Source organism: Peromyscus eremicus, chromosome 19 (genome assembly GCF_949786415.1).
Source record: "Peromyscus eremicus chromosome 19, PerEre_H2_v1, whole genome shotgun sequence".
NCBI lineage: Eukaryota > Metazoa > Chordata > Mammalia > Rodentia > Cricetidae > Peromyscus > Peromyscus eremicus.
In genome coordinates this window covers 76,413,644-76,426,853 of record NC_081435.1, presented here as the reverse complement: position 1 = coordinate 76,426,853, position 13,210 = coordinate 76,413,644, and the positions used below count along the sequence as shown (strand labels likewise).

Sequence of the window (13,210 nt, the reverse complement as noted above, 5' to 3'; positions counted from 1 at the left end):
TCTTATGTTTTGAGTCCAGGAACATCAGTAAGAATCGGTTTCTACAAAATTATAAACAACATAATATGCTCAAATATAAGCCAAGTGTTTTAGGAGGTTCCCATGAAAAAACTTGCAGTTGAAGGTCAAAGATCATGGAAAGATAGAAAAGTATTTTGCCAACAGGTATTTGATCTCTTTGAAGGGTATGAAATTGATTATGATAATTCTATTCAAAGGAGAGTTTGCTAATCAAGTTAGTCTTCCCGGGGTTCTTGGACTTGACTTTTCAAGTTGATGTCAAGTCCCACATAGCATTTCTTTCCTGCTTCATGCTAAAACAATCAAACTATAAATAAAAGCAATTATTAGCTACGAACAAGACAAAGAATGAGTAGCATCATCTCCTCTGGAGCACCATTCAGTTCTTCTCATCTTGACCTTTGAATGACCCCTCCTGCAGGTACATGTCCTCTACTCCTAGTGACCAGCTCCCTAATTAAGAACAGTGCACCAGCTCAGTAGCAGGTCAGCCTTGCTGTTGACCCCACCAAATATCAGCAGGTTCATTTTCCAAAAGAAGCTCTCTAGTTTGTCACCTTGTCACTGCCTTTCTCCTGGGACCACAATACTAACAAAGCTTGTTGACAGGAAGGTCTTGCCTGAGTGGATTTCTACCTTTCCTATGACTGTGCATTAGTCACTGGTCCAGACTCTGGGGAAATCACATGAGAGAGCAGAATGGAGATTTTGTTAACAAAAGTCAAAGAAAAAAAAATAAATGTAATACTTTATAGAGACAGAAAGCAAAGAAGGATGTATCCCTTGTTAGGGTATATGATATACATAAAATTTTTATGATGTTCTTTCATTTTGTTTTTATTTAAGAATTTAGGTTTAGAATTAAAAAGTTAAAACTTATCATAAAGTAACTATGTACAACTATATTGCTTTCCAAGGTCTAGCCTAACAAATCCTCACATTCATTTTTGATTAAAGTCATATAAGTTTAGTGCTGTGGGATGTTCTGTATGCTGTAAATGTGTCGTTCTGATTGGTTAATAGTGCTGATTGGCTAGTAGCCAGGCAGGAAGTATAGGTGGGACAAAGAGAAAGGAGAATTCTGGGAAGTGGAAGACTGAGGTGAGGAGATGCTGCCAGCCGCTGCCATGAAAAGTGAGATGTAAAGTACCGGTAAGCCACAAGCCACGTGGCAACATATAGATTAATAGAAATTGGTTAATTTAAGATATAAGAATTAGATAGCAAGAAGCCTGAGCCATTAGGCCAAACAGTTTAAATAATATAAGCGTCTGTGTTTAATTGGGTCTGAGCAGCCACACAAGCAGGGTGGACACAGGAATACCTCAGCTATAGTTTAGTCTAATTATTTAAAAGGCAGAATCAGAAACCCAGGTGTCTTCATTTGTCTTCACAAAACTACCTCTTTTCAGTCTTGGTCTTTGAACTCCTTCTGTTCTTAGCTTATAAGGACACCAATTATTGGAGGTGAGACATGCACTAAATTCAAGATGTTCCCTTAAGATTCTATATTTAATTACACTTGCAAAGACCCTTTTCCCAAACAAAGACACCTTAATAGGTTCTGGAAATAACACCTGGGCATGCATTCATTTCTCTCTCTCTCTCTCTCTCTCTCTCTCTCTCTCTCTCTCTCTCTCTCTCTCTCCCTCCCTCTCCCCCTCTCCCTCTCCCTCTCTCTCCCTCTCCCTCTCCCCCTTCCCCTCCCTTTCCTTCCCTCCTTTACTCCCCCCCACCTCTGTACACTTTGAGTTCACAACTTGATCTGATCTTATTGGCTGGACCTTGCATAGGCTATATTTTCTGGCCAATGAGCCCCAGAGATTCATGTGTCTGCTTTCCTAGCACTAGGATTACAAGCATGCATCACCATACCCAGAAAAGTCATGATTTCTACGTGTGTTTGAGAATCCAAAAACATTTGGTCACTCGTTTCTGAGGGCTTTTATTCAATTCACTTGAGGAAGGAGACTGTTAGCATTGAAATAGTGAATTATAAATTGGGAGTTTCACTAGGGTACAAAGCTATTGGATTAAGGAAAAATTAACTGAATAAGCTGGGTTCTGGGAATAACGAAGGAATTGGAGCTATAAACCGAATAGAGACTGGCAGTGACTGTTAAACATTTTGTCACTACTCCTCAGTGTCTACAAAGGACCCATGCCACTTTAGTGAGCAGATAAGCAAGTGCTCAGGTCTCATACAAAAAAGCAAAGGACTTGCATATGACCTATATGCACCTTCACATATACTTTAAGTCATTTCTAGATTATTTGTAATACCTAATGCCATATAAATACTATATAAATATCATTGTGGTATATGGATTATAATATAACAAGGGAAAGTCTTTACATGCTCCATAAAGACATGATATACTTTTTGGTATTTTCAGTTTTTGGTTGCTAAATGCTCAGATACAGAACACTTCTACATAGAGGACCAATTGTATTTGATGTCAATTATAACATAACAGCTTGTGTAATAACTTATTTCTAGATATGTATCATATAATATGGTGTTATACTTGAAATATTTCACATTGACTGAATATATAAAAGATATATGTTCTAGTTACTGGTAATGAACATGCTGAAATATTTGTAAAGTGATCCATGAGAGGAATCTGTCAAAACACATGATGTCTATCACAGTTGACTTTAAGAATGAATACATATATTTTATTTTTTTTTTCACTGAAACACATTCACTTTTATTTGAGAAAAGAGGCCAATTTAAGAAAGCAGCTACCAGGAAACTGATATAAATACAGTTTTTGAAAAAGCAACAATAATATTTCAATGGGGATTTTGTCAGATTGTTATTGAAGTGTGGGAAGTGTGGGAATCACTTCACCATGTGTAGTGATACAAAATTTAAATTATTATTATGGAAGCTTGGGAATCAAATATAGAGACAATGACAGTTATTGATTGAAATAATCATTATGATAAGAAGAAATCATAAAATTTCCATATATTCTTACAACAAAATCAGTGTTTTCTAGCCTAATAAAATTTTATAAAACTCAGCTCTAAAATCTTATTCTCAAAAAACAAAAATTTTTTCTTATTTTAAGCAATAATAAAACATTAGTAAATTAAAAGAATAATATTTATTGAGAAAATGAATGAGAAGGATGTGATATATCTGGTAACTTAAATCTATTTTTTTAATCTAAAAATTAATTTCCTTCGACTTTTCCAAAGACAATTAGGTTTATCATGAGAAGTTTTTGGCACTCAGATATTTCTCTTGTCATGAAGCAAACTGCAGATATTTTTTAATAATTTAATGATTATACTTGTCACCTAATCATGTGTAAATAATGTACATGCAGTTTTATAGTAACAAAATTGATGTTACATTCTGATATCAAGGTTAATTTGCCACCAATCTAAAGCAAAGACACATAGTATGCTGAAATTTAAATTACAATTGATATTAATTTATTAATTCTAAATGTCACTAGTCATTCTGAAACTCAAAGGGTCAGTCACAGAAAATATCACCTATTCACCAGCACATAGCACATCCCCTCTGTTCACTGACAGTCACAGTAAAACCTAATTAGTCAATGTGGACTCTACAAACAGGTTTCCCTTGATATCTGGTCTTCTATTTATTTATAACTGTTAAAATATCTATGCCTGTTATTCTTAGAACATACATCCAAAGAAAGCAAGCCTTAATGGTTTTTGCTTCAACATTATTTAAAGTAAATAATAAGTTAAAAATGTCTGGTGGTCTTCTCTGTGAAGAGAAAGTGATCTAAAGCACCAAATAAATAAATTCAATGTTGAAGTCTAGGTAAAGAATTAATAATGGATGGTATGAATCAAAGGAATCATTATCTTTAACTACTAAGTCAATTGTATGAAATTAACAGAGTTCATAAAAAGTCAAGAATGCATCTATTAGGTTGAGATCAAATGCCCTAAGAAATGGCCACATCAGGAACAAACATTAACTGTCAACTTGACAAAATCTAGAATCTCTTAAGAAATGAGTTATTGGTCATACCTATCTTGATTAGTTTGGTGTGGGATGACCTTTCTTAATTCTGGCCACACCATTCCCTGGAGAACAAAGCATGTATATGGAGAAAGTGAGCTGAGCACTGTGCGCATTCATATCTCTTTTTCCTGATTGTGAATGTGATATTACTACTGCTTCAACCTTCTGCTGCTTTGACATCCTGTCCACGATATACTGTACCCTTGAACTGTGAACGAGAAAAAAACCCTTTCTCTCTTATGAAATAATCTAATTTCTCCAGAGTATTTTGTCACAACAGCAGAAAAGGAAAAGAAAACAAGAAGACCTGCATTTAAGTCTTGAAGAGTGATTTTGAATATGACAAGAAGATGTAGGAACCAGGGACACCATAGAGAATGCCAGAAACCCTTTAAATGACAATATTATATTCAGGAAAATTGGGATATTCAGAATATGGATTGAACTTATGTTTCAGGTTGAAGTGGAGGAAAAAAGATAAGACTAGATTTACACAAGTAATTAAGTCATTTAAAGTCCTTAAGTCCTTGCTTAAGAGTGAACTCTTACCTTTTAAGATATCAGATGTTTTTAAGTCCCTGGAGGGAAAGAGTTGCAGTTTAGTTTAGAGATAGTTGTGTAGAAGCAGCGTGAATAAGATGGTGGCAGGTGGTGAGTGTGGAGCTCATAGGAACACAATGGGAATATCTCAGAAGAGAAGAGTGAGGACTTGAATGAGTCAAGAGTGGTGGAGTTTGAGAATGTTCACAGATTGAAGTGACGTAACTTTATGACAAAGAATACACTATAGGCCCCAGTGAGAGCTTTACACAGAACCCTGGATCTCTCAGTTGGCCCCAAAGGAATAGATTACCCATGCTACAGCTAATGTGTTTCTATGTAAAAGCAAGAAATGGGTACAACAGCAATTAAGCTAGTTTCTCTAGACAGTAGTAGCAGTGATTTTAATTTTTATTATTAGGCAGTTGCATAAATAAATAACAAGGATAGCAATTTCATTTTAATTCCCTCACATATAGTCATGTTGTAGCAGTAAAATTTCTTCATTTTTACTAAACATAGACTTCACAGTGAGGATCTTGGAATGCCTCTAAAAAGATAGGAAGTCTCTGTGCACCAGCACTGCATGCTGATGTTAGAGTGTAGCCGAAAGTTTTCCTGCGTCCTTCAGCTGCTCGGTCCCAAATAAGCACACAGAGGCTTATTATTAATTACAAGCTGTTTGGCCTATGGCTTAGGTTTATTGCTAGCTAGCTCTGACATCTTAAGTTAACCCATTTATACTAATCTATATTTTGCCACGTGGCCATGGTGTTACCATTCTGCTGGCATCATGTTCCTTGAGCAACTGGATGGCGTCTGCCCCTGACTGTCCTTCTGCTCCCTGTCTTTCTGCTTGGATTTCCTGCCTGGCTCTTATCCTGCCTTACACCAAATAAAGCCAAAGCAGCTTTATTTTTTAGCCAATGGGAGCAACATATATTCGCAATATACAGAAAGACCATCATACAGCATTAGAGTACATAGGAGCACTGGTGTATTTGTTGAAATCACAACAGAACAGTCACTTCATAAAAATGAACAAGAACACCCATGTTAATCAAGGGGTGAGTGACAAACTATGGTCACACTGATTGTGGGATTTGTCTTAATTTTGCTCAAGCTGACCCATTTAAATTCATCTTCCATGGAAACAAAGGAATATATTTATAGAAAAAAATATGAAAATAGGAGTTTTCAAAAGATAATTAAAATATGAGAAACATGTTACCAGTATCATAGAGCTTGACAACTCAAAACTTACAGAATTTTCTGAAAATATTGAGTAAGAATAATGAATTTTTATGCTATAAAATAAAGTGTCAATATTTTCAAGTTGGTAAATTTGTATCTTTTGAATGACCAGACTTAGTTGATATAAAACCATAATGACTAAAACACCTATGAAAATTGAAAATTGATTTATCAGGTTTGATCTAGGAGAATAAGAAAGTATTTAACATGATTCAGATTCCTTACAGCTATAACCTTAGAAAAACATTGGGTTAATTATAGGCAAAATCCAAGAGCAGTAGCTACAGTAGACTTCAAATGTTCTTCATTTAATCTTCAGTTTTATAACTCTATAACTTGTGAGACCTTACATATACTTACTTATACTTAAGATAAATAACATATTAAAAGTGTCTGGATTCAGAAGCAGAAAGAGTATCAAGTTGTCATGGAACAAGATAGACATTTAAGAGTTTTGCAAACATAAAAGAACACTCACATTACTGGGGAAATATTCTATTTTTAAAATGCCATTTCTTCACCATGAAATGAGGTTATTACTACTTTCAAACATATAAATAAATGAGAAAGTTTAATATCTAATATGTACTATAATATCATTTATATATGTGTGTGAATGTATATATACATATACATAAATATATACATATATATGCTGATAAGAATTCATTTGGATGAAAGGGTATAATTTGAGGCTGTCTTTCTTTTTCATTTCACTTATTATTTAAACCCCAAGTGTCATGCCTGCGATATTGCCACACAAGAAGTCACACATTAAATAGGGAGAGGTGAGTTGGAGAAGAATAGGGTTGAGATGGTTAAATTTCCTCAAAACAAACTGTATTCATGCACAAAATCCTTACACAATGAAAAAATTAATGCAAATCTTCCCCAGATCCTTTATCTCACTTTTTCCTATTATTATGTCATTGCTTAAGATTTTATTTTTATTTTCATGTGTGTGTGTGTGTTTGCACATGAGTGTAGTGCCCATAGAGGCCGTGTGTGTGTGTGTGTGTGTGTGTGTGTGTGTGTGTGTTTGCACTAGTGTAGTGCCCATAGAGGCCAGAAGGGAGTGTTGGATTCCCCAGAAGCTGGAGTTATTTAGAGGTTATGACCCATCTAATGTGGTCAAAATTCTGGTAGTCAAAATTGTGTCTTCTATAAAAGGAGTATGCACTGTCTTCTATATATTCCAAGAAAAAGGGGTTATCTTTCATCTTTGACATATGTGTATTTAAGCCCATGAATTACTAAGGCTTACCACCTAAATAAAAATAATATAACATCAGTTAAAAAAAAAAAACTTCACCTACATATGTTTATATTTAAGTGTTGGTTCTGGCACTTGTCAAATCGAAATATCTTAAATTGTTGACCATTACATTTTTTGAGACCTAAGTAACTTGAATTACTTTCAATTCCATATTAACTTTATGTTTATTTAATGTACAATATATTATGCCATCATAGAAATCTAATAACAAATTAATTTTCAGAAATAAATATGAAATTTTTAAATAATGAAAAAATATTGATTTTAGGATTGAAAAATCCAAGATTTCACAATTTTTTTTTTTTCGAGACAGGGTTTCTCTGTGGAGCTTTGCGCCTTTACTGGAGCTCACTCTGTAGAACAGGCTGGCCTCGAACTCACAAAGATCCACCTGCCTTTGCCTCCCATGTGCTGGGATTAAAGGCGTGTGCCACCACCGCCCGGCCAGATTTCACAAATTTAATGACTGCTCATAATTATTTTTATGTTGCATTGACAGGTTTTAGTATGGTAATAGAAACATTTTTATTTTGGTGCACTAGAAATTATTTTAAAAGTTGACCTCCTTTAAGTAAATACAGTTGAGTACAATATGGTAAATCTAAATAATACTGATAGTGAAAAATGAAGGCAGGTCTTTCAAACATATTATAGTTAGAATTCAGAAGCTTTTATAAAGTAGGATTTTTATATTCCTCATTAGTGCTTTTCTTTCTTGTCATCTCATTAAATTCTTAAACGAAAGAGGTTAAGTCAACATGCTTTTGACCCACAACCAAAATCCTGATTTATTTCAAAAGCCCTAGAAACAGGATCTGCTTGCAAAGGCTCTCTGTATTTCTAAATGTAAATTTTCAAGTAGAGAAAGTACTTTGAACTACATCAGCTGTCAGATTGCTTGAGCACTGATGTTAGGCATTCCTTAGTACCCAGGACAGTTTTCAAATCGCTTATTACTTAAATTTGTTGATTTTTGTTATGATGACAAAAAAAATGAAGTCTGTAATATCTTTTCTGGTATTATTCTACATTAGTAAATAAAAGTATCTGTGAAAGACTACTGACGTGTTTTTTAATATTATTTGTTTAGTATATGTAGGACATTTTATATAACTCTCTAGCAGATTATGACCTTTTTACTCACATTTTACATTAATTCTTAAGCAAAATATATTCATCACTGCTTTTAGACTCAGGTTTGATAATATTATTTGTTTAGGCAAAGTTAATAATGTTTGGAAATAATATCTCTTTTCAAAAATAACTTCAATCTATTGTCTTAGAATAACATTGGGTTTAAGCATCATTTAAAAATTCAAGAGTTATATTTTATTGAGAAAATGCCTTGGTGTGATTAAAATATGTTTGTCACAGTACCAAAAAAGAATGTTCATCTTTCTCCAAAGGATGTTACTCGTCAGAAATTACAAGATATTTGGGTGCAGTTCTTCTCACTTAGAAGAGAAACTACTTTCAGATAGATGATAGGTAGAAGATTCATAAGTAGATGATGGAATGTGTATATACACATACAAATACATGCTTTTATATAAAGACAACTTTATTATACCTGAAATAACTAATTGTACCATTCTAATGATGCATGTTAATCTTAGGATGACAAGTGGAGAGAAAAGCAAATGTCAATAATGATATGTAAGAATTCTCTTGGATGTGACAGTCCAAGAGTTGCATGTGGCCACCAAAAATCTTCAAAGAATAGATGGAAAGTAGACTATAACCCTTTTAAAACAACAACTACATCCATTTATTTTGTACATGTTATTTTATATGATATAAGTGCAGGTTTTATTCAGGAATCGATCACTTTAACTAGGCTATACTATGGAACCCTAATCAATATTAGCAGTGTTATCTTCAAATATGGGGAAGAAATTTTGAAATATATGAAATATGTGTATGCACTGTCCATAAAGCACTGCACAATTGATCTCAATAGTTCTAAGTTTAATAGTTCTAAGCCCTATTGAGCTTAATAGATTCCAAATTATAAATGGAATTCTGTTTTTTTTCCTTTCATTAGTTTTCTTCAAAACAGTTGAAGCATGTATGATAAAGTGAAAGTATTTTTTGTTATACAAGTAAATCAAAAGAGAGGTCTTTGTCAAAGAACATGCTCCTTATATTGATCCAACTCTAGAGACCAATAACTAGAGAAATCAGGAATCTAGACATTAGAACCAGACCTGGTCCACCTGCTTAGTAGATTGTGTAGTAAAGGACAGTTATATCCTCTGATCATCTAGTTTCTTTCCTTTCATGCAATGATGGAAGCTAATATTGGCTCATTAGGATGTCATCAATATTATATAAATCAAGTTCAAGATCCTAGACATACTATCAAACCTAAACATGGAAATGCCCATTTCCACACTAATAATGTGGTTATTAAAATATAATAGAGATGGAAGAGTAATCAGAATGCACTATGTACATGTGAAAACTGTCAAATAACAAAATTTATTAATAAATAAACAAGAAAAACATAACATGAAGAAAAGTTCAAGTTTTCTTCAAAATAGTTGAAGCATATAAAATAAAGTGAAAGCATTGTTTGTTATACAAGTAAGTCAAAAGAGACATCTTTATCAAAGAAAACACTCCTTACATTGATCTGACTCTAGAGACCAATAACTATAGAAGTCAGGAATCTGGATATTAGAACCAGACCTTGGGCTGAAATTTCATTCTCAAGCTCCTTCAGTGCTCTTGGTACCAGATAGCTAACAATAATTAGCTCTTTGTCTTTCAGATTCATGCTTGTGAAAATTATTGGTACACAAATTCCAAAAACTATTCTTTCAAACACTGGAAGGCCAAAACACTAAACTTCTGAGATATCATTTAGGCAGGTGTCAGATGCTGTGTGGCTTAGTCTTTTCTGGAACCTGTATGATTGGAAGGTATTAGAGGAGAGACTTCTTGCAAAATCTCATCAATATTCAACACATATTTAATGGAACTCTCTTTGTATCAAATTGTTGTTGCTTTCTCTGGATGCAAGTTTAATAACAGCACAGCCTCCATGAAGCTATTCTGCATGATCATTAGACTATTTTCAAATATGGCAACCAATATGAATGATGACCAAAACTGAAGACCTAATGGAAGACATGTTTTGTTCTTTACTGGTAGTAGAGAGAGTCAATTCAAACTTAGTAATATGACCTATCAGAAAGTGCTTAAGGGCATAAGGTAACGATAACTGGCCATTTTGTTTAAAGCCCTGAAATGTATTACATACACTATACATTAAAAATAAAAATCTTATCTCATTGGAGAGGTAGTTCAGTAATAGAATGTTTGCTTAGTATATACAAGGCTCTGGGGGCCTATCCCCAGAATTTCAAAAGTAAACAGAAAAAAAAATATTTTTCTCTTTCAAGGTAACTGAACTGCACAACATCAAAAATATAACCAGACTGCCTCGAGAGACAAAGAAGCATGCAGTGGCAATTATCTTTCATGACGAAACGTCAAAGACATTTGCTTGTGAGTCAGGTAAGCAATTTCAGGCCCATCTACAGCTTGAGGAAATTGAGTTGTTTCAGAGACAATGACTCAGACAGATGAATCCACACGGAAGTCTGAATAGGATGGCATATTGTAATGAGAATGTGTGGTAGAAGACTTTTAAAAAGCTAAACATACTGGTATACTGTAGAAACAGATGTTTTGGATTTCTGCTATCTTGTCTTTGTCTGGAGCTTGTTCCCAGGTTGTCTGAGGTCTCTGAGGGTTTTTGTTCAAGCTTTGAGAATTTAGTAAACAATACCTGGGGGGGTTTCAAAATCAGCATACGACTTGTATTCAGGGTTTGGCAAAGGATAGCTGTGAAGCATTTGCTAGTAATGCTACCATGAGAAAGCTCACTCAAGAGCGGCCTAGCTCCCCAGACATTTTAGAACTGAACTTTGAGCAATGTGTTGCTTTCATGGTGTCTCAGTACTATAAGTCAATATATTTTAGATTGAATTTTAGCATGCCAGTTCATAAAACACTCTGACATTATGGAGACACAAGCAGTTTGTCGTCTGAATCTGCAGTATTTTTCATGGAGCAATCCCTGTTTAATGTAACGTATTACTTGGCTTATTGCCTTTTAAAGATTCAGTCAATGAAATGCTGCATTTGCTTTATAATGGATGTTTTTAGAAAAGATGCAGGAAAAAATGTCCAAAGCTTTGAAAAGTATGAATTTAAAACAGTAGTGAGGTTTTTAGCAAAGCTTTGATATTATTTTTAAGGGGAGATATGGCTAAAAGTTTGTTTAATTAAAATAAGGTTATATTATAAAAACTAATAATGTCACTTTGTCTAACTGGAATTGCTACAACTTATCTAATTTTATATGAGCTTTGCTGAGCTGAACTGGAATTTATCAAATAGTTCATTCCTTTAACACCTTTACCCATCAGCCCTACTGGAATATTTCTCTTCGGTTGCCATCTGGCCTCATCTCATTTAAAATAGACTTTTTGAAGTTGCAAAGTTGCCTGAATTGGTAAAAGGAAAATTTATATGTTATTGGTCCTGTTTCAACCTCACTGCTAAAATATGACATTGTCTAAAACCTTTCATCTTTCTGCCTTCTTGGCCAACTCCTTAAAACTCTCTAAGCATATAATTTTCTCTGAGTTCCTAAATATATAATATTTATATCATATATTAAAACTAATTACAACCATAAAATCATTTTCTACAAAAATAACTTTTCTAATTTTATTTTCACTGTTTTTATTTTTTTATTTTATGTTTTTATTTTCACTATTATTTTCAACATTATAATAAGCAGTATTGGACATGTATAAAGAACTCTAGAGTTAAATTTCAAAAAGAATGGTATTTAGTTATATTTATTTAGGTAAAAATCTTATTTGGAATTTTTGGAGAAAAATTAACCCAAAATTTATTTAATTACTTAATGAATTCAATATACTATCTTTTTTACTCTGATAATTATCAGTGCTATAATAGAAATATTCAGTGTAGTCAAATGGCTTTTATGATTTAAATAGCTATAATCCACTGTCCAGTTTCCTACCAGCTGGATTTTAAAGTAGGGTACAAATTTTGAGAAAGTATTGTTCCTTTTCAAATTTTGATGTTCTAAAACATTTGTGAGGATGCATATCCCTTGACGTATAGATGTGAATATATGTATGTATATAGTGTTGAATGGCATGTTTCTCCAAATTGCAGCATTCCCTAAGAACTGCAATATTTTCTGCAAGAGGAAATGGGAGGCTCGTGAGCCCCAGGATATAAACTAAAGGTTACCAAAAGTCACATGTGAAGAGGAAAAAAATAAAACTTAAAAGATTATTGAGAGCCTTTACCCAACAATGTAAATGGGAATAAACGGTTCTCACCAGTCATAGACGTCCAGACTGTGAATCTGCTTGTAGGCTGCATAGAAAGCTCCAGGGTTGCAGTTTCAGAAGTCATCAGCCATGCTAGGGTAAGCTTTCTGATGTTACAGCTGCTTTTGTGTAATCCCTGGTTCTTGTAACTCCTCATCCATACTCTTGTTAGTAAGCCCAATAGACAAAGTCATTGGTCCACCAAATTTGACATTACTAGAATTATTGCTTTGGTCTGTCAGGGGCTCTCTTCTTGGGATAAGTTGACATGTGTATGTCTCAGCTCTTCAGAAAAAAAAAATCTATCACACAATACATAGTGTGTGCATATACCCAATTTCATCTCAAAGTCCCTTGCTGCTCTATGTTATTCTTTCTCATCACCATGGTCACCTCCCTTGTCTGATAAAGGATATATACCAAAGGGACAGAGGAAAAATAGATATTTCTTTGTACTCTGATATTTAAAGATATTTTAATGAGTTTGTATTAAGTAGATATTACACATGTGTTCTGTGGGTGCTTCATCCTCACGCCTGACTAAAATAATCCAAGTTCTTGATGTTTCAGTACTGGTACATTGACTCAGAAATATTCACAATCATAACAAAGAACCATCCCCATGTGTGCATCTGTACTTCTTGGAGTCTTGACTTGGAAATGAGGATTACAATTTAATTCTAGGAATCAGGGCAGCAAGATGTCCAGAGAGAAACT

At 33.8% G+C, this 13,210-nt stretch overlaps 1 protein-coding gene and 1 long non-coding RNA gene across 3 annotated transcripts in view; one reads left to right on the top strand and one right to left on the bottom strand.

Moving 5' to 3' along the window:
• The window catches only part of Dok6 (docking protein 6), a 391,510-nt gene that overhangs the window by 154,527 nt on the left and 223,773 nt on the right, over nucleotides 1-13,210 (top strand). Inside the window, exon 3 of the mRNA XM_059246053.1 lies at nucleotides 10,517-10,631. Coding sequence (XP_059102036.1) covers nucleotides 10,517-10,631 — 115 coding nt within the window. The remainder of the gene's footprint in view (nucleotides 1-10,516; nucleotides 10,632-13,210) is intronic.
• Nucleotides 1-13,210, bottom strand: part of LOC131895564 (uncharacterized) — a 119,311-nt gene that overhangs the window by 1,628 nt on the left and 104,473 nt on the right. The window lies entirely within an intron of this gene.